The 25,070-nt window shown below is 34.7% G+C and overlaps 3 protein-coding genes and 1 long non-coding RNA gene across 4 annotated transcripts; all 4 read right to left on the bottom strand.

Annotated features, from left to right (window-relative positions):
- Nucleotides 1-2,507: 2,507 nt before the first annotated feature.
- Nucleotides 2,508-13,462, bottom strand: LOC126817779 (zinc finger protein OZF). The gene is made up of 2 exons (XM_056100396.1): nucleotides 13,402-13,462; nucleotides 2,508-4,107 (listed from the first exon to the last, which is right to left on the bottom strand). The coding sequence occupies exons 1-2, from the start codon at nucleotides 13,402-13,404 to the stop codon at nucleotides 2,863-2,865; spliced, it is 1,248 nt and encodes a 415-aa protein (XP_055956371.1). The 5' UTR covers nucleotides 13,405-13,462; the 3' UTR covers nucleotides 2,508-2,862.
- On the bottom strand, nucleotides 11,359-13,393 carry LOC130012491 (uncharacterized). The gene is made up of 3 exons (XR_008787928.1): nucleotides 12,315-13,393; nucleotides 12,097-12,158; nucleotides 11,359-11,737 (listed from the first exon to the last, which is right to left on the bottom strand). It is a non-coding gene; the product is annotated as an uncharacterized LOC130012491 (long non-coding RNA).
- An 882-nt stretch (nucleotides 13,463-14,344) lies between the features above and the next one.
- LOC130012454 (zinc finger protein 271-like) lies at nucleotides 14,345-19,192 on the bottom strand. The gene is made up of 2 exons (XM_056100442.1): nucleotides 18,037-19,192; nucleotides 14,345-16,854 (listed from the first exon to the last, which is right to left on the bottom strand). The coding sequence occupies exons 1-2, from the start codon at nucleotides 18,037-18,039 to the stop codon at nucleotides 15,730-15,732; spliced, it is 1,128 nt and encodes a 375-aa protein (XP_055956417.1). The 5' UTR covers nucleotides 18,040-19,192; the 3' UTR covers nucleotides 14,345-15,729.
- Nucleotides 19,186-24,225, bottom strand: LOC126818065 (zinc finger protein OZF-like). Its single transcript, XM_050545245.2, has 2 exons — nucleotides 24,154-24,225; nucleotides 19,186-21,852 (listed from the first exon to the last, which is right to left on the bottom strand). The coding sequence occupies exons 1-2, from the start codon at nucleotides 24,154-24,156 to the stop codon at nucleotides 20,470-20,472; spliced, it is 1,386 nt and encodes a 461-aa protein (XP_050401202.2). The 5' UTR covers nucleotides 24,157-24,225; the 3' UTR covers nucleotides 19,186-20,469.
- Between the last annotated feature and the right edge of the window lie 845 nt (nucleotides 24,226-25,070).

Raw genomic sequence — 25,070 nt, 5'->3', positions numbered from 1 at the left:
CAAGGAGTAGAGTCGCCTGTCCAACCTCCTGGGTTTTCTCTGGGTCCTCCCTTCCGTCCTGTACCACTGACAAGGAGAAACCACACCGGAAAATCCTGGCTAGCGAGCCAGCATCTTACCCACTTAGCTACTGTGGCTCCTGAAGTTGCAAGAAACTTGAAATATATGAAAAGGGTCAGCACATCTTCACAAAGCAGGGTCCATTTTTCCAAATATATTTTCCATTACTTACTGTTCATTTATCATAGACCTACATATTGAGGCCTAAGTAAATTCTTAATTATTTTCTGTCAACTACTTTTTCCAACCTTTAATTGCAGAGTCCTTCGTACGTTGACACCCCTCAATGTTCTCAAAACAGCCTAACCCTTTGATCAACAGCTCCCTCAGTCAAGCTAGCACACAATAAGCTGGCGGACAACAGTCAGGTTGCCAGTAAGTGATAGCCTGACATTTTTGCCCCATGGGTGTTTTTCGGGTAATCCAATATTTTTTTTAGTAAGATTGGGTGTCTATACTTTCCATAAATATATCAAATTTGCCATACTTTTATTGGAAATAACCACCAGATAAATAGTTTTGGTACAAATTAGATAAGGTCCTTGAAAAGAGAAATTTTACAATAAAATAATTCAAGATACATTATGTAAAATTAAGCTAAAGAGCTGGCCATTCTTACTATAATATTTTGAAAATAGATAATGTAAAATGAAAATATTGAAAATTTCATTTAAATTACTTTATTCTGAGCCAAATTATCACTTTTTGCTGTTTGGACAAGATGTGTGCATTGTGGTAACCAGGGCACTGGTATTGTGAGTTGATTATTGTCTGGATAAGTTAATAAAATGTCTAATTAATAGTTTATATAACATTTCAGGACTAAAGAAAGACCTGCACTTGGCAGACTTAGCTCTTGCATAATGCATGTTTAAGAGTGTTGGATATTGAACAGGCAGTGCAAATAGATTGTTCTGAAATGGCAATTCTTAAATTAATTTCATGGGCGTTTTAGGGCTAGTAACACTGTAACCCAGGTATCGTTTAATCTTGTATATCTAGCACTAATTTCTTTCACATTTGTTTAATATCAAATCTTTGTTTAAAAATTTGTAAAAACTGTTTAAAATCACCATAAATTGTTTAATTTGTACTTCTGTCCAGTTTAAAGATGACCATTCAATTTTGATAATGAGCGTCCAATTTACAAGTGTTTAGTTTCTCAATCATTGTTAAAAAATAAACAACCCAATTGATTAATGACGTATAATGATTAATTTTTGAACAGTGATCAGGGAATTAAATACTTGTAAATTGGACGTTCATTATCACAATTAATCAGTCAGCTTTAAACTGGACACATGTACAATGTACAAATTAGATGATTTTTGGTGATTTTAAACAATTTTTACGAATTTTTAAACAAAGATTTGATATTAAACGAATGTGAAAGAAATTAGTGCTAGATACACAAGATTAAACAATATCTGGGTTACAGTGTAACCTCTCTTAGACTTTGTTTATGATAATGTAAAAGACCAGATAATCTAGCCAATGACCTAGTTATTCTCAAAGGTTGACAACTCATCCAGATTGTACAAGATTTGTCTGAATAATAGACAGCAGTGGGTCTTCTGTTCTGGAGTTATGCCCTGTTCCCTAAAACCTTGCGAACATGATACAGGATATAGCTTTTGACATACTTTGGGTCTGAATCATTGGGATCATGAGAGGACGAACCCTATTGATAAGCTGAGACTTATAGATCCATTAGTTGATAGCATTGGGTTCATGAGAGGAGAGAGACAGAAATGGGGTTTAATGTCCACGACACAAACTAGGTCATTTTGGGACTAACATGGTACAATTTTATTTCAATAATTTCCTTGCGCGTTGGGGTCTTTAGCAGTGGGAGGAAACCGGAGGACTCAGAGAAAACCCACGAGGTTGGACAGGCGACCCTACTCCTTGTCACGTACAACCGGGGATTTGAAACCACGCCAGTTGACTCAATGACCAACCTTATGATACAGCGCGCACGTGCTACCCATTCGGCCATCCACAACCCATGCATTGCTTTGGATATTTTCAATGATTACATCATTTTTATTTTCTTACTATTCCAGTTTACCAATCTTGTCTTGTTCATTGGAATGCTCGAAGCCTATGTAAAGCTGAGTGTCATCAGCATACAGCTAGTACTTCTGGCTATTGTGGCGTATGATAGAACCAAAGGATGATGTATAGGTCATGAATAGCAGGGGACCTAAGACCGAGTCTTGTGGTACCCCATACTTCACGGCACTTGGTTTGGAGCTATGCCCGCCAACTACCACAGTTTGGAAGCTTTGGATATTTTAAATGATTAAATGATTTGTATTTATTACCATACCATCAGAAGATTAGGCCATCCCTGAACATGATTGGGCCAGGCAGTTTATTATAGGATCCAATTTCATTTCAAAGGGGAAGATCAACAATTTTCTACAAGACATTCCATAAATTTTTTATTTAGATATATAATTCAATCTGTAACACAAGCCCCAAAAAACACATTAATAAAGTTTTTCACAAGTGTAAGTTTTTATGTATTGCAGATTTTGATGAGATGATTTATCACAAACATCACATTTATAAAATTTTTCTCCAGTACAGATTACCATGTAAACAACTATTTTTATAAAATGATTTACCAGTTTAAAATGTCAGGTGATCTTTCATTAGTGTCTGACATTTTGTCGGGTACATCTAAAACCTTTATTTCCAGGCCTGAGTATGAGTTCTTATGTGTACCTGTAAATGATGAGTTTGACCAAATGATTTATTACAAACATCACATTTATAAGATTTATAAGGTTTGTCTTAAGTATGGGTTTTCATGTGTCTCTGTAGATTACTTCTATCAGCGAATGATTTACCACAAACATCACATTTACAAGGTTTTTTCCCAGTATGGGTTCTAATGTGTTTCTGTAGATTACTACTATAAGCAAATGATCTACCACAAACATCACAGTTATAAGGTTTTTCACCGGTATGAATTCTCATGTGTAACTGTAGGCTTCCACCATGTGCAAATGATTTACCACAAACATCACACCAAAAAGGCTTTTCTCCACTATGGGTGGTAATGTGTGCTTGTAAATGATGATTTTCGCCAAATGATTTACTACAAACATCACATTTATAAGGTTTTGCACCTGTATGAACTCTCCTGTGTCTCTGTAAATTACCATTATGAGCAAATGATTTACTACAAACATTACATTTAAAAGGTTTCCCCCCAGTATGAATTCTCATATGCCTCTCTAGATTACCAATATTAGTAAATGATTTACCACAAACATCACATTTATAAGGCTTGTCACCAGTATGAATTCTCATGTGTTGTTGTAGATGACCAGTCTGTGAAAATGATTTACTACAAACATCACATTTATAAGATTTAAAAAGCTTTTCTCCCGTATGAATTCTCATGTGTCTCTTTAAATTACAATTCACACTAAACGATTTACCACAAACATTACATTGGTAAGGTTTTCCCCTTGTATGAGTTCTCATATGCGTCACTAGATTACTACTCCGTGGAAATGATTTATTACAAACATCACATTTATAAGGTTTTCCCCCTATATGAGTTCTTATGTGTTTCTTAAATGACTGGCTTTCGTTAAATGAAACCAACTCATCTGCTTCTAAACCGTTTTCAACACTGTCATCTTCAGTTTTCTCTTCTTTAACGTAACAATATTCATCTACATCATCTGTTTTCTCTTCTGTAACACGGCAGTATTTAGCTCCATCATCAGTTTTCTCTTCTTTAACATGTAATTCACAATGTTTCTCTAAATCAATATCCGATTTAAATTCTTCATCACACAAATTACACTGATAGCATGTTTCAATATCTTCAGTTTTTTCTTCTTTAACATGACAATATCCATCTACATCATCAGTTTTCTCTTCTTTAACATGACAATATTCATCTACACCTTCAGTTTTCTCTTCTTTAACATGTATTTTATTGTGTTGTTCCAAATCATCAAGTTGTTGAAAGATCCCATTGCATACAACACATTGATGAAATGTTATAACATCATTAGTTTCCTGTAATATATATAAAAGTTATAACAGCATTAGTTTCCTGTAATACATATAAGTTATAACATCATTAGTTTCCTGTAATATATAAAAGTTATAACACCATTAGTTTCCTGTAATATATAAAAGTTATAACATCATTAGTTTCCTGTAATATATAAAAGTTATAACATCATTAGTTTCATGTAATATATAAAAGTTACAACATCATCAATTTCCTGTAAAATATAAAAGTTATAACATTATTAGTTTCCTGTAATATATAAAAGTTACAACATCATTAGAAAACTTTGACCTGAAACCCCTAATAGATGGACAAAGAACAAGTTTTAAAAAAGGGGCCATGTTTATACACGACGACAACACTTTAACTTGACCCAGACCGTAACTTTTTTTTATTTATGAGAATATTATAGAGCGAAGTTCTGAAGCGTGCTTGAGCAAAGCTCTTTTCCAGTAACACAGGAGCGTAACTAAAACTGTCATGCCAACTTACCAAATCTCGCGAAAGCGAGATTACGCGTCTCATAAAAATATTTTTATTGACGCGTTTTATCAATGACGTCACATATTTCTGACGTCAACAAGAATAATTATCGCAATTTTATGGGGGTTTTTTTTAAACAAAATTAATCATACAATTTAGATCTAAATTAAAATCAATTTAGAAAAACAAGATTATTTAAAGCGAGAATTTCAAATTTTCTAAGAAAGTCAAAACATTTGTTTCGATGTCTTTTGCTCAATAGGATATCAACTCACTATAATACGATCATGGGCATTATTTCCCATCCTTAAAAATCATTGACACAGGAAATAATAACACAATTACCTCCCTTGTTTTCCTATTACCTCCATGGAATAGCTATGTTCAAACGTTTGAATTTGAAGCTGAAAATGATATTTTTGCCAATTTCTCAGCTGGCAATAGTGAATTATAGGATTAATAGGATTATTCTTTAACAAGGTAGGACTGTTTATGGATACCATCTATTTTAGGGCTTTATTTTAATAAAAATATAACTTAAAAATATGAAATTGTAGCTTTAACTAGGTACGCCAGTGAAGCAGTGAACCGCTGACGTAATTTCGTTGTTGCGAGTCACGCTTCAGATACGCCAGTGTGATTTGCGTATCGGCTTTTCTTGCTCGTAGTATTGTTGATTGGTACGAAACTGCGGCTTCAAATGAGGTTATTTTCATAAATAAAAGGCTAGCTTTTCACCTTCTTTTCAAATTTTTACTCTAGCTGCTCCATGTGCAGAGAAATCGAAACATGAAAATGAAAGTTGAAAACAACACGATTTTTGGGACGGATACCAGAATAGCATAGGTTTAAAAATATATAAATTAGAAAATACATACAGTGCACTCTGTCACATCCGACATTGTACGGGATCGTTACAATATGTCGGATTACGCAGAGTGTCGGAATACCCAGTTTTCTCAAAACCGGAAATATTGTAACTTCGAAAACCGGAAGTATTATTATAATAGAACTTCGAATCACCAGAATGTTATTCCCTTTAAAAATGATAAACCTTTCTGTACATTCAAAATTTTATTATATTGATTTTTATTTCATTTAACATGCGTAGGCATTTTGAATAGGTCAAGTCTGTCGTTAATTATCTTCTTCTCCGTCTTCAGTTGATCGCACTCTTGTCTTTGCTATAACGTGTTCATTGACAATGGGCGTACTCGATTGAACGACAATGGAGTGAAAATGGGTACTTCGGGCTACAACGCATGAGTCGACTGGATATATAAATATTTCATCCAACCATGCAGTCGAAACCTGTTCGGCGTGTTTAAGAATGAGTTCGCGAGAGAATCATGCAAAATTTTATAAAAACGGCACAAGCGGTGTCGGGTGATTTTGACCAAACTTTGCAGATTTGGTTATTGGGTAGCCTGTATACCCCACATGAAATATGAGGGTCACCAACCTTGTAGTTACGGAGAACCAGCTATGGCCATTTTAGAGTTAAAAACCCTCATTTTTTAAAAAAAAAAATCCCTAAATTTAAATATTTCCCATACATTGTCTATTGATTTTTTTTTTTTTAATTATTTTTTTTATGAATGATAATGTGTACTACTTCAATATATATGACTATTAAATTTTTCCAAAACCATTTGAGGCTATGAGGAATTTATTTTGAGACGTAGTTTTTCCTATATGCTAAAACATATAAATTTCATGATGCTATATCTCACCCACTGCGGGGCTGAGGACAATTCTATTAATAATGGAAGCTGAGGACTACTAATACTAATATTTGGTTTTGAGAAAATGACTGGCACGGATTTCTTTCATATTAAATTTGATGGTCGAACTTGACTTCCATTTTTGACATCATTTTTCCAATAAAATCATTCATTGCCTGGATTATTAGGCCTGATAATGCCCCATGCAACCGCCATCCAGCAACTCTGTGTAGGGCCGGTACAGATGATTCGGGAGTTCCACAAGGATCAGTCCTTGGACCTGTCCTTTCTGTAATGTATAGCGGTACTAAGAATTTGGGACAACTAATCGATAATCATGGTTTCTAGGATGACATTCTTATGCAGATGATACACAGCTGATCGCAAGTTATTCCCTTTCAAAAACTGTTTCATTCCCTAACTATTCTGACATCAAATTGTGTACACATGACATTAAAGATAGGATGACAAGAAATATGTTGAAATTAAATTTAATTGAATTAAGTAAATCAGAATGTATTTTAAGTGGTCAAAATACACATCTGAAAAATACAAGTTCAAATGATGTGGTTGTACGAGATGTAATATTTTTACCACGAGACACTGTGAAGAGGTTAGGTGTCCTCTTTGGGTCCAATTTGAGCATGGACAGTCACATTAGTGAAATTTGTCGAAACTGTTATCTTTGGTCCAGGAACTTTATTAGCCAGGAAGCAGCTGCTACACTTATATGTTCTTTGGTATTCCCAAGGACTGACCACTGTAACAGCGTTTGTTAGTAGAAACATCTAGTGCCAATATTAAAAAAAATCAACTTGTAGAAAATACCGCAGCTCGAATTCTTACCAGATCATCAAAACACTCTCATATTACTCCTGTTCTGAAATCAATCTATTGGCTGCCAATCATCTTCAAAAGTCTGTCTTTGACGTATCAGTATGTGAATCATTCACAGTGAATGGCTTAGCTCAAATATACTTATCTAACTTTATGCACATACAAGTTCAATCGAGTAACCTCCGGCCCAACACACATTCATCAGTTTTGTTGCTCAAGGTGAAAATTAATATCATTTGGATACGGATCGTGCTCAGTGAAAGCGTCTAAACTGCGTAACAATCTTCCAGAGATCATTAAATCATCTCAAACCCTTTCTTGTTTTACAGCAAGACTTATCAAGATTAATTAAATTAATTTAATTGTATGCGCAGTGGACATGCTTCTGTACATGGAGTAGATGCGCTATATAAATGTACATATTAATATTATTATTATTATTATTCGTCAGGCCGAAGTTAGATTTGCACTCCAGCATCCAAGATGGCGGATGAAATCAGCTGTTCATTTTCCTGTCTTTTGCACAAATAAAATGCGGTTTAGTAGCCAGTTATCCGAAAGAAACTATAATAGCATATTCCTGAAGCAATAACCAGAGAAATGCTGCTCTGGCCATTGCTGGATTGACTTCTGATACTTACGTTTTTGGGGGAGTGTGTCTATTCTTCCCGTTCAATCAAATCGCTCCTATAGTAAAGTCTTTCATTTAATCTGGGGTCTTCACTAAAACTTTGGACAGTGATTTAAGGTATTAAAAACGGTGTGAAAGTATTGTTCCAAACAGTATTGTTTACATTGTAGCCATGTTGATAACCTCGTTTGTCACGCAATTAGTTTTTCTGCAATATTCTGCTATGCACTGGTTAATTGGGCGTAATAAATTTCGTGAATCATGACGTAACGTTATGTTAACATATTTGAAACTTTTTAAACCAGAATGATATTGTTACGCAGTTAGGTATTGGTTGTTAATCGAACTATTGACGAGTCACAATTTGGAACAGAAATTTGCTTTCATTACGACAGTGTTGAGTGGGATTAGGTCTAATCAAACTAAACACTGCAGGGAGTTTGCTAAAATAGTGACCTTACGCTCATATACAATATGTTTTTTGTCTTTTTGAAATATCGCTTGATTCGTTTTTCAGGTATAGACAGATGTATATGACTAGTACACTATTTAGTTTTTACGATTTGCTGTTGAAAAATTCATCATCCTTCTGCTAGATCATGAGGTTATATTGCCGAATTAATAAAATGTTGACAAATAGTCTAGTGCGATTAATTGTATTTACCAAGAGCTACACTTTTGGCATTTACAGTAAATTAAGCTTTTCAAACTTCATCGTTTGAAAATTTTAACGGTGTAATTGTGAGCTCAGTTTTCGTGATAAGATACTTATTGGATAGATAGATAGATAAATAAATTTTAACAGTGTAATTGTGAGCTCAGTTTTCGTGATTAGATACTTATTGGATAGATAGATAGATAGATAGTAATAAGTATTTGTAGTTTTGATAATGGAACATTTTTTAAACTTGAATTTTTTGATGAAAGTATATAATCTGCGTTTATATTTATTTGTTTATTTCTATTTTTATTATGACTTGCTCTTAATGGAACTGGAAACCACTTTAATTTGGTTTCAGGTGCCATGTTACACTTTTCAGTGTGTAAATAAAGCGGTTTATTTTTTGTCATTTTTGTTGAAAATCATTATTTTTGTACAAAAATGGAAATTATTTACTACTTAACGGGTCGAGTGTCACCCAATTTTTTTCTTGATCTTAATATTATAGATCATTGCCTTTTCTGTCAGCATTCCCAAAAAATACTTAAACCCGCAGTGGGTGAGATATAGATAGAATAAAATGACATACCTAAATTGAGCTATTTTGGTACCTTGCAGCAATAAGTCCCTATACCAAAAACCGCGCCATGAAAATTCATCAAACTTTCAGAATGTATACTCACTAACCATATCTGCTACACTATAAAGTTTCATTAATCTACTCGCCGTAGTTTAGTTGTACGAAATAATTGAAAAGTGGCCTGAAAATGATGATTTTTTGGCTTTTTTCGGTCTTAAAATTTCAAATTTTTTTCTACGCTCTAAAAATGGTTCGATTGATCTAAAATTGTTGCAGTGGGGTTTGGAGGGGTTACCCATCATACATAAAAAAAATGGTGAAAATCGGTCACCCATCATGTGCCGGTCCCTGCATGGTCCACGCAAACACATTCTTAATTACGTCATAATTTTACTCACACCACCTCCGTCGTCGGGACTGACAGAACTGAATTCCACGTCATTCAATTGTAATTCTGTTAATTCGGGACGTTCCGGACTGTGAATCGAGCACCCCCAGGTCGTCGTCACACGGTTCGAAGAGATCCGTAGGGTGACCAAACTTATAGGTTATTCAGGTTCAATCGGCATGCGCAACGAATGTTTCCAACAGGTGTTAGGAATATTTTTACGACTGTGAATTCGGGGGAAAATTTGTATATTCTTGAGTATTATCTCACAGATAATTGATTGGTGATTGCTTGTTAATCTTTTGTGGCTTCACACCCATCCCGTTTTAATCTCAAGGATAATTGATCGGTAAGTGTTTGCTTAACACCTACCGATTGAAGGCCGGATTATACGGTGTCGATTCAATTGGAAATCGTATGACGGGACGGCTGATTGATGTCGTAATCCGGAATGTACAGAGGTCGAATTACCCAGAGATTTTTTGGCTGAAGTAATAAGGAAATAAATCGGGACATGAAAAGATTACATGTCATTTGGGGCTGACGTCATTTGGGACTCGCGTCATTTGGGACTAAAAAAAATATGACCACGACATTTGGGACTCGGGTATATACGTCGTTTGGGACTCGTATCGGGATAATTTATTAGAAATAGGCCAATTCAAAACACGAAAGAAAATATTTATTAACATGAAACACGTGGTTAGTAAAAGGCTCAACCAAACGATAAAACATTAGTTGCACTTACGGTTCTTTGATAATCATCGATTCTCATAAAAGTTATATATTTATTTAAAACTAATAATATGCTGATGAATTTATTTGAAAATGACCTACACAAAAAAACAAAATAAATATTTACACGACATGCAATCTTTTTTACAAGCCCCTAGAAATTGTTAACGATAATCCGTGAGCTGCATGTTGACATGCTTGTCGTAGATGGCAATACCAATCGATAAATTAGTGCGTACAAGGCAAAGTTTTTTTGTGGAAAATATAAGAAATGGCAACGATCAAAGCGGGATAATTAAAGCTGATTAACTGATAATCCCGATGTTATTGCAGTATGTTCAAAGAAACCTAACGGTTCTTTGGTGGATGAGGAAAAACGTGAGTTGTCAATCATCGAGAATGGCATCCGTGTGTTGATTGCAGTTATACCGTTTCACGAAAAAACAGGTGCAGTAGTCGGTCAATCAAGCTTGTTTACTATTTGATAAAAGAAAAACAACGAAGTATTACTAAATATACACAAATTTTCAACAATATATTATTGTCAAGTTTTATACTCGCAGATAAAACAAAACAAAGGAGAAGTTTTATACTCGCAGATAAAACAAAACAAAGGAGAACTAGCAGTGTTAATCGCAGTCTCAACAGACGCCGATCAACTAAATAAAACGAAAGACAGCTGTTACTATACATGTATATCTCATAAATAAATAGTCCTAACTGTCGTTTATATTGAGTCCCAAATGTCGTTTGTGTTGAGTCCCAATTGACGCCAATCAAGTCCCAAACGTCGTCAACTGAGTCCCAAATGTCGTTTATGTTGAGTCCCAAATGACGTGAGTATCAAATGACGTGATACCCATGAAAATGGTGTCGGATGTAACAGAGTGCCGGAGTGATCAGAGGTCGGATGTGACAGAGTGCACTGTATATTAAACTTTAACTCTGCGAGTTTTCAATGAAATTGGTAGGTGCGGAGCCAAAATATGTAATGCGGAAAATTTTTGATCCAGTTTCGCCGTGACCGCCATGTAAGAAAGTTAGAGAAATTTTACCGCTAGCGACTGCGCATGATGGCCTCACTTAGCATGTGCCAACCAAAATTCAATTTTTGAGCTACAGACCTGAAATTTTGCACACAGTTAGAAAAACACCTGAGAATCATTAATCTTTTTCAATTATGACAATCAGTTCATAACTTTGTTTTTTGTAGCTAATTTTATATACCCATACGTAAGCAGCGTTTTCCCAAAATCCGTCAAAAACAGGCAAAATTGAAAAAATAATATTTTGACTAACTGAATGACTTTGGAACAGACTCAAATTGTACACAGATGTTCTAGAGACACACATTTACTAAAATCAACCACAAAAATATTGTTTTTACCTTTTATTTTGACAAAATTTAAAGCAAATCGGACATATTTTGTTCCGAAAAAACATAAAAATAATAACTATAAAAAAAAATCATTAAAAATAGTGGAAATTGTTTTTTGATGATTAAATGGAAACTGGAAACATGTTCTCATGGACAGCTATGAAATATCCATGTTCTCGTGGACAGCTATGAAATATCCATGTTCTCGTGGACAGCTATGAGTATGAAATATCAAAAAATAAAATTATCAAAATAAATGCACTGAATCATAACTAACAAAACTCCAGAATTGAAGTTTTCAGTATAAAAATATAAAAAAACACAACAATTCAGCTAAATATCTACAAAATATTCTGCATATACTGAAAAAGTTTTGTAAATATGATTAAACAATACTGATAAAATGAAGGAAAACAGGCTGGAATACATGATACATGAGTTAATAATACATGAGTTAATATTAATAATCTAATATACCGTATGTTAAATAATAAAAATATTGAGACAAACAAGATGAAAAAGTTAACTACAGGTATTTAAGTTGTCAATCATAAAGTCAAGTTAACAGTACTACCGGTAATGAAAAGAGTAACATCTATATTTGGGTAAACTTGGGGAATCAATTTCGGAGGAAGTCTGAAATATACAAAAAATAAAACAATATTAAAGCTATTTCAAACTTATTTAAATATACAAAGGTAGCTTCTTAAATTTGATAATATTTGCTGATCCCCAAAAAAGCCCAACATACTTTTTAATTTACAAATTACATTTTTGAATTACCGTGCACACCTCTGACTCTTTGCTAGTACTCTCATCGCTTAGCTTCTGTCCACATTCCAATGTGTCTTCTACTAGTTCTTCGGTTGGGGGTAATGTCTCTTCAGAACTACTAGTAAAAATCCATTTCTCAATAATTAAAAAAAAAAACCTAAAAATAAAAATATAGAAAAGTACTCTTTATTTCTTTTTTTTTATTGGGCTTTATTATACCATACAATTCTGAGCTATGTTTGTTTTCGTAAAAAAATCAACTGCAAAGTCTTAGAAGGTTAAAATTCTTCCTATGATCACTCATTATTAGCACGTGTGTAGCTAACGGGTGTCTAACGGTACATTTGACACGCCCCCGCCATTACAATATGGCCGACAGAATTTCGGTCACATGGAGAAAAATTGAATTTTACCAATGTTCACGTCCACTTATGGAAATAAATGAAGATGGATCTTATAAAGGGATATTTAATCCATATTTGAGCAGGTTTTTTTTCGCTCTGCATCTTCCACGAAAAAAGTTACAAAATTTCAAACTTTTCAATCGGAGAAAAAAAATATTCTTACCTTGCTACGAGTGATAAATTTTGCATGCGGAGCAACCTTGACCTCTTAACTAACTGTTTTCGGTTGAATGGAACCGGTATCGATTGCAGGTAACCAACACGAGGCCGTAATGCAAGGCTAGCTTTTCGCGAAAAAATAGCGCCATATTTGTGACAGCCAATTAAGAAAAAAGAGTTACGTCCCTTTTTCGGTTGGCACACGCTACCTCACTTGTCCTTCTTTGTTCTTCAGACAAAAAGAGTGTTAATTAGCGACAATTAATTTGGCATAACTCCATTAATATTGGGCCTTTCAAGCTCATTTTGGTGTCATTGTAAAGCTGTTGGACAGCTCTATCCAAAAATAACAGAATTAAAGCCATACGGGATTTTTGAATTTTTTGTTGTCATACATTAACATTACTTGTATCATTTGAGAAAATTAATTATGAAGGTTTTATATTTAACAGCAATGATATCATCTTCGCTCTACTCAGGCAATGTCTGTTACATATTCTTAAATTGTATTTATTCCATTCTTTATACCAAAACCAACTCACCATTCTTATCTTTATGTAACGCCGGGCCTTGAAAACCACACAAAATGGCCGATTCAGCCCAGAGAGCGGAAGTCAAAGAACTGTCTTCCGCTTCCGGTTCAACGTTTATAATCAGTTGTATACCATAAAACGAAGTGGACCAATACAACCTGAGTAACCCACAAAAAATATAATTTCATTTTCGGCTACAGTGAATGAGATTCTATAGTGTTGATTCTCTGATTGCCGAATCATATTTGACCCATGCCTTCTTTTTTTGCCATAATTATTCTTTGTTGCCAAAAGAAATATTTCCTGCCATATATACGCCATACAGTATGCTATGAGGGAAATTTTACCCGGACAGCGGCACTATGGCCTACTCTTCTACTGAACAGAACTGATGACCAGCCAATCAAAAGGTTTAAGGCTGTAATTGAAATATTGAAAGTGGTTTCGGTGTCTGACACTTAAATGGCTAATATGTCGAATAATTTTAATTCGATTGGTGTAAACTTGCGGTAAAATGTATATATTATAGTGGCCACTGGTTATACATAATTTTGTTTGCTCATTTGATGTGCTCTTTAAAGTAGTTTAAAACCCTAGCCAGTTTGTGTCAAAATCCCTTCTTGTTTGGGTGCAATCTGGAAGGGATATAATGCTGAGACTGCATAACTCTATCCACAATTCTGATTGATATATGACTCAACAGGGAGATTTCCTCAAAAGTAAAAGTCATTTTACAATACATGTATAGGTACATGTATTCAGTGTGATACAGTAGGATTTTCATGTTTACTTTGTTGGGCAAACGTTGGCTCGTGGACTTGAGACAACAGGGGAAGGAAGTTTAAGTACAGGAGGGGAGGCGGGGCTTAATCACTGCTTCATATCAGCAGCCTATTTGGAAGAATTAACCACACCACATCAAGGAAAATATAAAATTTTAATAGCATATTAACTGTGACAGAACATTTAATTAAACAATAATTAAAATTCATACATGTACAACTGTAAACATGCATATACAAATATTTTGATAATAACTGGATTTTTTTTACAAGAAATTTAATGGTATGAAATGGAGTTTAACGTCCTACTGTTCTGCTCCTAACCTGGGCTAATGAAGACGGGCATACACCATACAGTGTGCTATGAGGGAAATTTTGCCCGGACAGCGGCACTACGGCCTACTCTTATATCGAATTCCAACTGCCAAGGGATCTTTTACGTGCACGCCAATGTGTACACGGGACCTCGGTTTTTCGTCCCATCCGAACGACTAGACAGCTTTCCTTGTCAGCCCCTCCGTCCTGCATCACTGACAAGGGAGAACCACGCCGGAAAATCTGGATGAACTATCTCGGGCCAATGCAGGGATCGAACACCCGACCTCCAGGCTAGCGAGCTAGCGTCTTACCCACTTAGCCACGTGATCCCAAGAAATTTAATGGTGCCTTTTGGTTTATACATGGTGCAGTAATTTACATTTATTACAAAGACAGGTTGCCAGGCAACAAAACAAAAGGCCACAGCCGCAAAGTCATCCAAACGGAGGTTGTCATATATTTATTGTTTTGTCGGTAATTGGATCATTTACAATATAGATGTACTAAAAACTGAGTAGACAGTGAAACGGGGTTTAACATCCACTCTACACTGACTAGGTAATTTTAGGACTAACATATGGTTCAATTTTATTTTAATAATACGCTTTGCGCGTTGGGGTCTTTAGCAGTGGAAGGAAACCGGAGGACCTGGAGAAAACCCACAAGGTTGGACAGATGATGCTACTCTTTGTCACATCCAAGCAGGGAATCTAAACCGCACCAGTTGACTCAATTAACCATCTGGCCACCCAACCCAATTTAAATAAACTTTAGTAATCATAAATTACACAGACAGTAATTATCAGAAATCGTTAAAAATCAAAAGGCTTATTTGTCCCATGAATTGAATTGGAAGATATCTTTGGACTATAGAGACAGGAGTTTCATCCCTAATGTTACATCTCAGTCTACACTTTGGAAAAATAAAATGTGTACATATTTTGGTCACATGAGTTTAATTTTCAAGTTCGTACCACTTGGTGGGTGTAAAGTCCAGTATTCTAAACATAAAATCAAAAAATTAGTCTTGATTATTCATTAACTGTAATGAAATAAAATGGGATTAAACGTCCTACTTTTCAGCTAAATCCCGGTGAAAGAAGACAGATTTTCCAGTACGAGTTCTAATGTTTATCTGTAGATGACAAATACAAGATTTGTCAGGTTACATGTATATTACAGGATAAATATAGGACTCTGAAGATGAACAATTCTTGAAAACAATTTACTACCAACATCACAGTTTTAAGTTTTTTTCTACAGCATGATTATTTATGTGTTTCTGTAGAGTATTCCTTCTCGAAAATGATTTACTACAAATATCACATTTATACCGTTTTTCTCGAGTATGAATTCGGATATGTGTCTGAAGATGATTACTACAAGCAAATGATTTACTACAAACGACACATCTATAAGGTTTTTCACCAGTATGAATTCTCCTGTGGGTCTGTAGATGACTACCCTGGGTGAATGATTTACTACAAACATCACATTTATAAGGCTTGTCACCAGTATGAATTCTCATGTGTTGTTCTAGATTACTACTACGAGTAAATGATTTACTACAAACATCACATTTATATGGTGTTTCACCAGTATGAATTCTCATGTGTCTCTGTAGACCACTACCCTGGGTGAATGATTTACCACAAACATCACATTTATAAGGTGTTTCGCCAGTATGTATTCTCATGTGTCTCTTGATGTGACTACTACTAATGAATGATTTACTACAAACATCACATTTATAAGGTGTTTCACCAGTATGTATTCTCAGATGTACTTTTAGATCATCATTCCGATTAAATGATTTACTACAAACATCACATTCAAATGGTTTTTCGCCTGTATGAATTCTCATGTGTTTCCTTAGACTACCTCGTTCAGTAAATGATTTACTACAAATATCACATTTATAAGGTTTTTCACCGGTATGGATTCTCATGTGTTGTTCTAGATTACTACTACGAGTAAATGATTTACTACAAACATCACATTGATATGGTTTATATCCGGTATGAATTCTCATGTGTCTCTGTAGACCACTACCCTGGGTGAATGATTTACCACAAACCTCACATTTATAAGGTTTTTTGTCTGTATGAATTCTCATGTGTCTCTTCAGATGACTATTCGTAACAAATGATTTATTACAAACATCACATTTATAAGGTTTCGCCCCAGTATGAATTCTCATGTGTACTCTTAGTTTACTAATGCTGCCAAATGATTTACTACAAACATCACATTGATATGGTTTTCCTTCCCTGTTATTCTTGAAACTTGTCTCCCATTTCTTACCATGTTCTAAAACAGATTTCACTTCTTCGAGTTCCCTCACAAGTACAACATTAATTTCCTGTAATATATAAAAGTTTTAACATCATTAGTTCCCTGTAATATATAAAAGTTATAACATCATTAGTCTCCTGTAATATATAAAAGTTATAACATCATTAGTTTCCTTTAATATATAAAAGTTATAACATCATTAGTTTCTTATAATATATAAAAGTTATAATATCATTAGTATCCTGTAATATATAAAAGTTGTAACATCATTAGTTTCCTGTCATATATAAAAGTTATAACATCATTAGTTCCCTGTAATATATAAAAGTTATAACATCATTAGTTTCTTATAATATATAAAAGTTATAATATCATTAGTATCCTGTAATATATAAAAGTTTTAACATCATTAGTTCCCTGTAATATATAAAAGTTGTAACATCATTAGTTTCCTGTAATATATAAAAGTTATAACATCATTAGTATCCTGTAATATATAAAAGTTATAACATCATTTGTTTCCTGTCATATATAAAAGTTATAACATCATTAGTTTCCTGTAATATATGAAATTTATAACATTATTAGCGTTAGTCAAGTAGGTTCCCAGGATTTCCCTGGAAGGACATGAAAAGAATGAAATGGGGTTTAACTGTTCTGCTCCTACGATACAACATACGAACTAACCATTCGGTCATCCACCAAGCTCCCGACTCTGTGTACTGAATACTGATTATAAAATTTTAATTAATTGTATCTTAAATATTTGATATTTGGATCCTATGGTTTCACGGCAAATATAAAAACATCAATATTGATTGAAATTGATCAATATTGAATTCTAATTTGTGTTTTTAATTTTAAATATTATGGAAAATATAAAGTTAGAGACTTGGCGCCTTTAAATATTCTTTTTCAAACCACAGTAGTATGTACTGCAAAGACGTCTTTGTTGATATGCAAATCAGCAAATCATGTGACGCTGGTTGTTTGTCTTCCATCCCCTATGGAATTTGGCAATCATGTTTGATGTGACTACAATTTTTGTGTCTCCATATTTCATTGTTGTGGAACCACAGAAAGTAAATAACAAGTAGATAAGTGAAAAGAAAATAAGCTCTTCGATGGTAAATACCTGACCCTAACCCTGACGCTAATAGAAAATAGGAACAAATGTAAAAGTGATGGAATGTAAAAGGGAGTCGAATCAAACATGGTCGCCCGGAATTTTATAGCAAAATCAACTCACCATTTTTAGGCTATTGTTAGCAACAAATTTGATTGAAACATTAGACTTGAAAAAAAGAAAAAAAAACAAGATAAAAATTGTCTGATTTGGTTCTGAACTTGCGAGTCTAGAGAACGTCGGATTAAACAATAGTCTATCGTTCCTTTGTTAGAAGTTTTCCCTTCCTTTCCGGAAGTACTGAATGATGGTTGTATATTGAAAAGGGACTTGGATTTACCCAACACGAATTATTCACAATTAATGTAACGATGCTAGTTTTGTAATTTGTCGGAGAATATGAAAATCCTCACAGATTAATCCACTCTGGTTGATTATTTAATAGAAAATCTCCCGGCTTAGGGGAATGTCCTGGGCTGGCATGTCTACACGTGCTATTGCCAGACACTTCAATTGTCATCAGTCCACTATTGTAAGGTTGGTGGAACGTGTTCGAGTTACTGGATCAACACGTGACCGTCAATGTCCTGGTCCACAATGCGTTACAACCCAGGCTCAAGACCGCTACATCCGGGTCACTCATCTGCGTGTCAGATTCCGCCCAGTGCCATGAACAGGTGCAGCAGTCGTCGGAAGACAAGGACCAGTAAGTGCCAACACCGTAAGACGTCGTCTAAGAGAAGTAGGACTCCGTGCACGACGACCTTATGTTGGAGCTATCCTCAGGGATCATCACCGTCAGTGGCGTTTTATATGGGCTCAAGGACACCAGACATGGAGAAGAGTAGACTGGCAAAGTGTGCTCTTCAGTGATGAGAGTCGCTTTCATCTTTATCACGCTGATGGCCGTCAACGTGTGTGGAGACGTCTTGGGGAACGTTTTGCAGACTGCTGCGTCTTCGATACGAATCGATGGGGTGGGGGAAGTGTAATGGTGTGGGGAGGCTTCACATTTCATCACCGGACCGCCCTACACATTTGCAGGGGTCGCGTTAATGCTGTAGCCTACCGTGATGATGTCTTGCAACCAATTGTTGTTCCGATGTTTCGAGCGCACCCACAACTTCAGCACTTCCAACAGGATAATGCACGTCCGCATACCGCCCGTTTTAGTATGGACTACCTGGCTGCTAACAACATCAATGTCTTGGACTGGCCAGCCATGTCTCCGGACATGGCACCGATAGAACATGTCTGGGATGAGATTGGACGCCGTCTGTATCGGAAACCACAGATGCACACCATTGCTGCTTTAGAAGCTGCTCTTGTCCAAGAATGGAACAATATGCCCCAGGCCTTCTTTCAAACATTGGTAAATTCCATGCGACATTGCTGCACAGCGTGCGTAAGAGCCCGTGGAGGACACACACGCTACTGACATCTGTGTCATACTTTTGGTTTTGACCCCTCTGGCTTTGTACCGTTGATTACAGATTAAATAATCCAAAACTATTTCCACTTCGTATTTTGTGATTTAAAGACAAGGACTCCAACCTAGGTGTAGACCAGTGACAGGGTTAGAGTGTTACCTGGAACAGACAGTAGGTGTAGACCAGTGATAGGGTTAGAGCGTTATTTGTATTTATATTGCTGGAAAGACAAGAGACTGTTCCGAATATTGCTTTTATAAAATTTATATCCAAATATACTCACCATAACTTATAGCAATGTATCTTTATGTGAAGCTGTTTGATTGAAAATAATACAACAAAGATACAAGGCTGGTTTTGATTCCCCGGTTCTACGTGACAAGGAGTAGGGTTGCCTGTCCAACCTCGTGGTTTTTCTCCGGGTCCTCCAGTTTCCTCCCACCGCTAAAAGACCCCTACGCACAAGCGAATTATTGAAATACAATTGAACCATGTGTTAGTCCCAAAATGACCTAGTTTGTGTCGAGTGGACGTTAAACCCCATTTTTCTCTCTCTCTCTTTGGATGTTTTAAATGATTAAATCAACTGGCAGTTTATTATAGGAACAATAGGACGTTAAACCCCATTTCATTTCAAAGGGGTAGACCAACAATATTCAACAAGGTATTTCCATAAATTTTGTATTAAGAAATAATTCAATCTGTAACACAAGCCCCCAAAAAACAAATGAATAAGGTTTTTCACAAGTGTAAGTTTTTATGTATTCCATATTTTGATGAGATGATTTATCACAAACATCACTTTTATAAAATTTTTCTCCAGTACAGATTACCATGTAGACAATTACTTTTATAAAATGATTTACTAAAAAATATCACATCATTTATAGGGTTTTCTATCCAGTATGAGCAAGCCTGCAAATAAGGCACCTGTTATAGACAATATCAGGCACAGATTCAGGTTTTGTCCGTCACTAAACCTCTGGTGTCTGTCATTTTGTCCGGCACTGATTTGTCTTTTTTTTTATTGATATTAATAATATTAAGTTAAAAATGTCAGGTGATCTTTTATTAGTGACTGACATTTTATCAGGTACTTGTACATCTAAAACCGTTATTTCCAGGCCTAAGTATGAGTTCTTATGTGTACCTGTAAATGATGAGTTTGACCAAATGATTTATTACAAACATAACATTTATAAGATATTTCCCCTGTATGAATTCTCATGTGTCTCTTTAAATTACAATTCACACTAAACGGTTTACCACAAGCATTACATTGATATTTCCAGGCCTGAGTATGAGTTTTTATGTGATCCTGTAAATGATGAGCTCGACCAAATGATTTACTACAAACATTACATTTATAGGGTTTTTCACCTGTATGAATTCTCATGTGTCTTTGCAAACAACCATTCCTGGTAAATGATTTACTACAAACATCACATTTATACGGTTTTACACCAGAATGAGTTCTAACGTGAAACTGTAAATGACTAATTTGACTAAATGATTTACCACAAACATCACATTTATAAGGTTTTACACCAGAATGAGTTCTAACGTGAAACTGTAAATGACTAATTTGACTAAATGATTTACCACAAACATCACATTTATAAGGTGTTTCTTCAGTATGAATTCTTTTGTGGTTTTGTAGGCCACCATCATTAATAAATGATTTACTACTAACATCACATTTATAAGGTGTTCCTCCACTATGGGTCGTAATGTGTGCAAGTAAATGATGATTTTCGCCAAATGATTTACTACAAACATCACATTTATAAGGTTTTCCCCCTGTATGAATTCTCATGTGTCTCTGTAAATTACCATTCACACTGAACGATTTACCACAAAAACCACACTCAAAAGGTTTTCCCCCCGTATGAGTTCTCATATGCCTCTGTAAGTTACCATTAATAGTGAATGATTTACTACAAACATCACACATATAAGGTTTTGCACCTGTATGAATTCTCATGTGTCTCTGTAGATGACTTCTATTAGCAAATGATTTACTACAAACATCACATTTTTGAGTTTTTTCCCCTGTATGAATCCTCAAGTGTAGTTTTAAAGTACAATTCACACTAAATGATTTACCACAAAAATTACATTTATAAGGTTTTCCACTTGTATGAATTCTCATATGTGTCACTAGATTACTACTCTTTGAAAATGATTTACTACAAACATCACATTTATAAGGTTTTCCCCCTATATGAGTTCTCATGTGTTTCTTAAATGACTGGCTTTCGTTAAATGAAACCAACTCATCTGCTTCTAAACCGTTTTCAACATTGTCATCGTCAGTTTTCTCTTCTTTAACATGACAATATTCATCTACATCATCAGTTTTCTCTTCTTTAACATGACAATATCCATCAACATCATCAGTTTTCTCTTCTTTAACATGTATTTTATTGTGTTTTTCTAAATCATCAAGTTGTTGAAAAATGTCATCACATACAACACATTGATGAAATGTTATAACATCATTAGTTTCCTGTAATATATAAAAGTTAAAATATCATTAGCTTCCTGCAATATATAAAAGTTATAACATCATATACATTAGTTTCCTGTAAGGCTGACCTTAAAAATATCTTTGTTTCACCAAACCCGACCCACAATCGAGGAGAAGGGTCGGTAGGTCGGGGTTTTTTTCAGATTTTTTTTAGTTTTTATTAAACTTAAGAGCTAATTTGACAGCTTGATAATTTTCCGGGTGGAAACATTCGTCTTCTTTATTGGCAAACAAATCAATGACATCAGGATTTTTCGTGATGCACGACTCGCACACGATTTGCCATGAACTTGAAGTGTGAAACTCCTTCAATACGTTTTTAACGATCGTGCGGATTGTGCCTTCATTTTTCTCGTAAACAGATATTAAAAATATTGTCGTCATGTTTAAAATGACGCCCCACAGACATAGAGGCAGAATCATTTCGTGGGAATGGACGTGCTTTCGTCTGCAACCATTTTGTTGAGAAGTGACACCGATGACGCTTTCGTCTTGATCAACCAGTTTCAATAATGAATCCAACCATAGCCATAGTAAAGGGAAATAACTCTTGTGATATTTTTGTTGACACACAAAATAAAATAAAAAGATTGTGGAAAAGTGCAATAACATAATTTAAGTCGGGGGTGGTTTTAGTTAGTCAGTCACGTTAGGGGAAACAAAGATATTTTTAAGGTCAGCCTAATATATAAAAGTCATAACATCATTAGTTGCCTGTAACATAAAAGTTTAAAGTTATAACGTTAGTTGCCTGCAATATATAAATGTTATAACAACATTAGTTTCCTGTAATATATAAAACTTATAACATCATTAGTTTCCTGTAACATATAAAAGTTATAACATCATTAGTATCCTGCAATATATAAAAGTTATAACATCATTAGTTTCCTGTAATATATAAAAGTTATAACATCATTAGTTTCCTGTAACGTATAAAAATTATAACATTATTAGTTTCCTGTAATATATAAAAGTTTTAACATTATTAGTTTCCTGTAATATATAAAAGTTACAACATCATCAGTTTCCTGTAAAATATAAAAGATATAACATCATTAAAAAACTTTGACCTGAAACCCCTAATAGATGGACAGAGAACTAGTTTAAAAAAAGGGGCCGTGTTTATACACGACGACAACACTTTAACTTGGCCAAGACCGTAACATTTTTTATTTATGAGAATATTATAGAACAAAGCTCTTTTCCGGTAACACAGGAGCGTAACTAAAACTGTCACCACAGACCGTTGATTTAAAAAAAAATTCAGACCGGAAACAGATACACTAGGAAAGATGGCAATGCGCATGCTAACTTACCAAATCTCGCGAAAGCGAGATTATGCGTCTCATGGAAATATTTTTATTGACGCGTTTTATCAATGACGTCACATATTCCTGACGTCTACAAGAATAATTCTCGCAATTTTATGGGGTTTTTTTTAAACAAAGTTAATCATACAATTTAGATCTAAATTAAAATCAATTTAGAAAAACAAGATACAATTTAGATCTAAATTAAAATCAATTTAGAAAAACAAGATTCATATTTTCTAAGAAAGTCAAAACATAATTATATCTATGTCTTTTGCTCAATAGGTTATCAACCAACTCCCTATTATACGATCATGGGCATTATTTCCCATCCTTAAAAATCATTGACACAGGAAATAATAACACAATTACCTCCCTTGTTTTCCTATTACCTCCATGGAATAGCTATGTTCAAACGTTTGAATTTGAAGTTGAAAATGATATTTTTGCCAATTTCTCAGCTGGCAATAGTGAATTATAGGATTAATAGGATTATTCTTTAACAAGGTAGGACTGTTTTTGGATACCATCTATTTTAGGGCTTTATTTTAATACATTTTAAAAATATAACTTAAAAATATGAAATTGTAGCTTTAACTAGGTACGCCAGTGAAGCGGTGACGTAATATTGTCGTCGCGAGTCACGCTTCAGCTACGCCAGTATGATTTGCGTATCAGCTTTTCTTGCTCGTCCTATTGTTGATTGGAACAAAACTGCGGCTTCAAATGAAGTTATTTTCGTAAATAAAAGGCTAGCTTTTCGCCTTCTTTCCGAATTTTTACTCTACCTGCTCCATGTGCAGAGAAATCTAAACATGAAAATGAAAGTAGAAAACAACACGATTTTTGGAACGGATACCAGAATAGCATAGGTTTAAAAATATATATATTAGAAAATACATATATAATGTCTGTTACATATTCTTAAATTGTATCTATTCCATTCTTTATACCAAAACCAACTCACCATTCTTATCTTTACGTGAAGGCGGGTCTTTGAAAACGGATGCCCTTTGAAAAACACACAAAATGGCCGCTTCAGAACAGAGAGCGGAAGTCACGACACTGTCTTCCGTTTCCGGTTCAACATTTTATAATCAGTTGTATATCATAAAACGACGCGGACCAATAAAACCCGAATAACCCACAAAAAGTACAATTTCATTTTCGTCCACAGTGAAAGAGATTCTATAGTGTTGATTCTCTGATTGCCGAATCATATTGGACTCATGCCTTCTTTTTTCGCCATAATTATTCTTTGTTCGCCAAAAGGAATCATTTCCTGCCATATATACGCCATACAGCATGCTATGATAGAAATTTTGCCCGGACAGCGGCACTATGGCCCACCCTTACATACTGAACAGAACTGATGACGAGCCAATCAAACGGTTTAAGGCTGTATCTGAAGTATTGAAAGTGGTTTCTGGTGTCTGACACTTAAAATGGTAATATGTTGAATAATTTTAATCCGATTGGTGTAAACTTGCAATAAAATGTATGTAGTGGCCACTGGATATACATAATTTTGTTTGCTCATTTGATGTGCTCTTTAAAGTAGTTTAAAACTATAGTCTGTGTCAAAATCCGGTCTTGTTTGGGTGAAGTCTGGAAGGGACATAACTCTATCCAGAATTCTGATTGATATATGACTCAACAGGGAGATTTCCTCAAAAGTAAAAGTCATTTTACAATACATATATAGGTATAGAACTAATATTCAGTGTGATACAATAAGATTTTCATGTTTACTTTGTTGGGCAAACGTTGACTCGTGGACTTGAGACAAACAGGGGAAGGAAGTTTAAGTACAGGAGGGGAGGCGGGGCTTAATCACTGCTTGATATCAGCAGCTTTATTGGAGGCGGGGCTTAATCACTGCTT

Source organism: Patella vulgata, chromosome 1 (assembly GCF_932274485.2).
Source record: "Patella vulgata chromosome 1, xgPatVulg1.2, whole genome shotgun sequence".
Classification (NCBI taxonomy): Eukaryota; Metazoa; Mollusca; class Gastropoda; family Patellidae; genus Patella; species Patella vulgata.
Note: the sequence above shows the minus strand (reverse complement) of the source record. Positions and strands in the feature narration are given on the sequence as shown.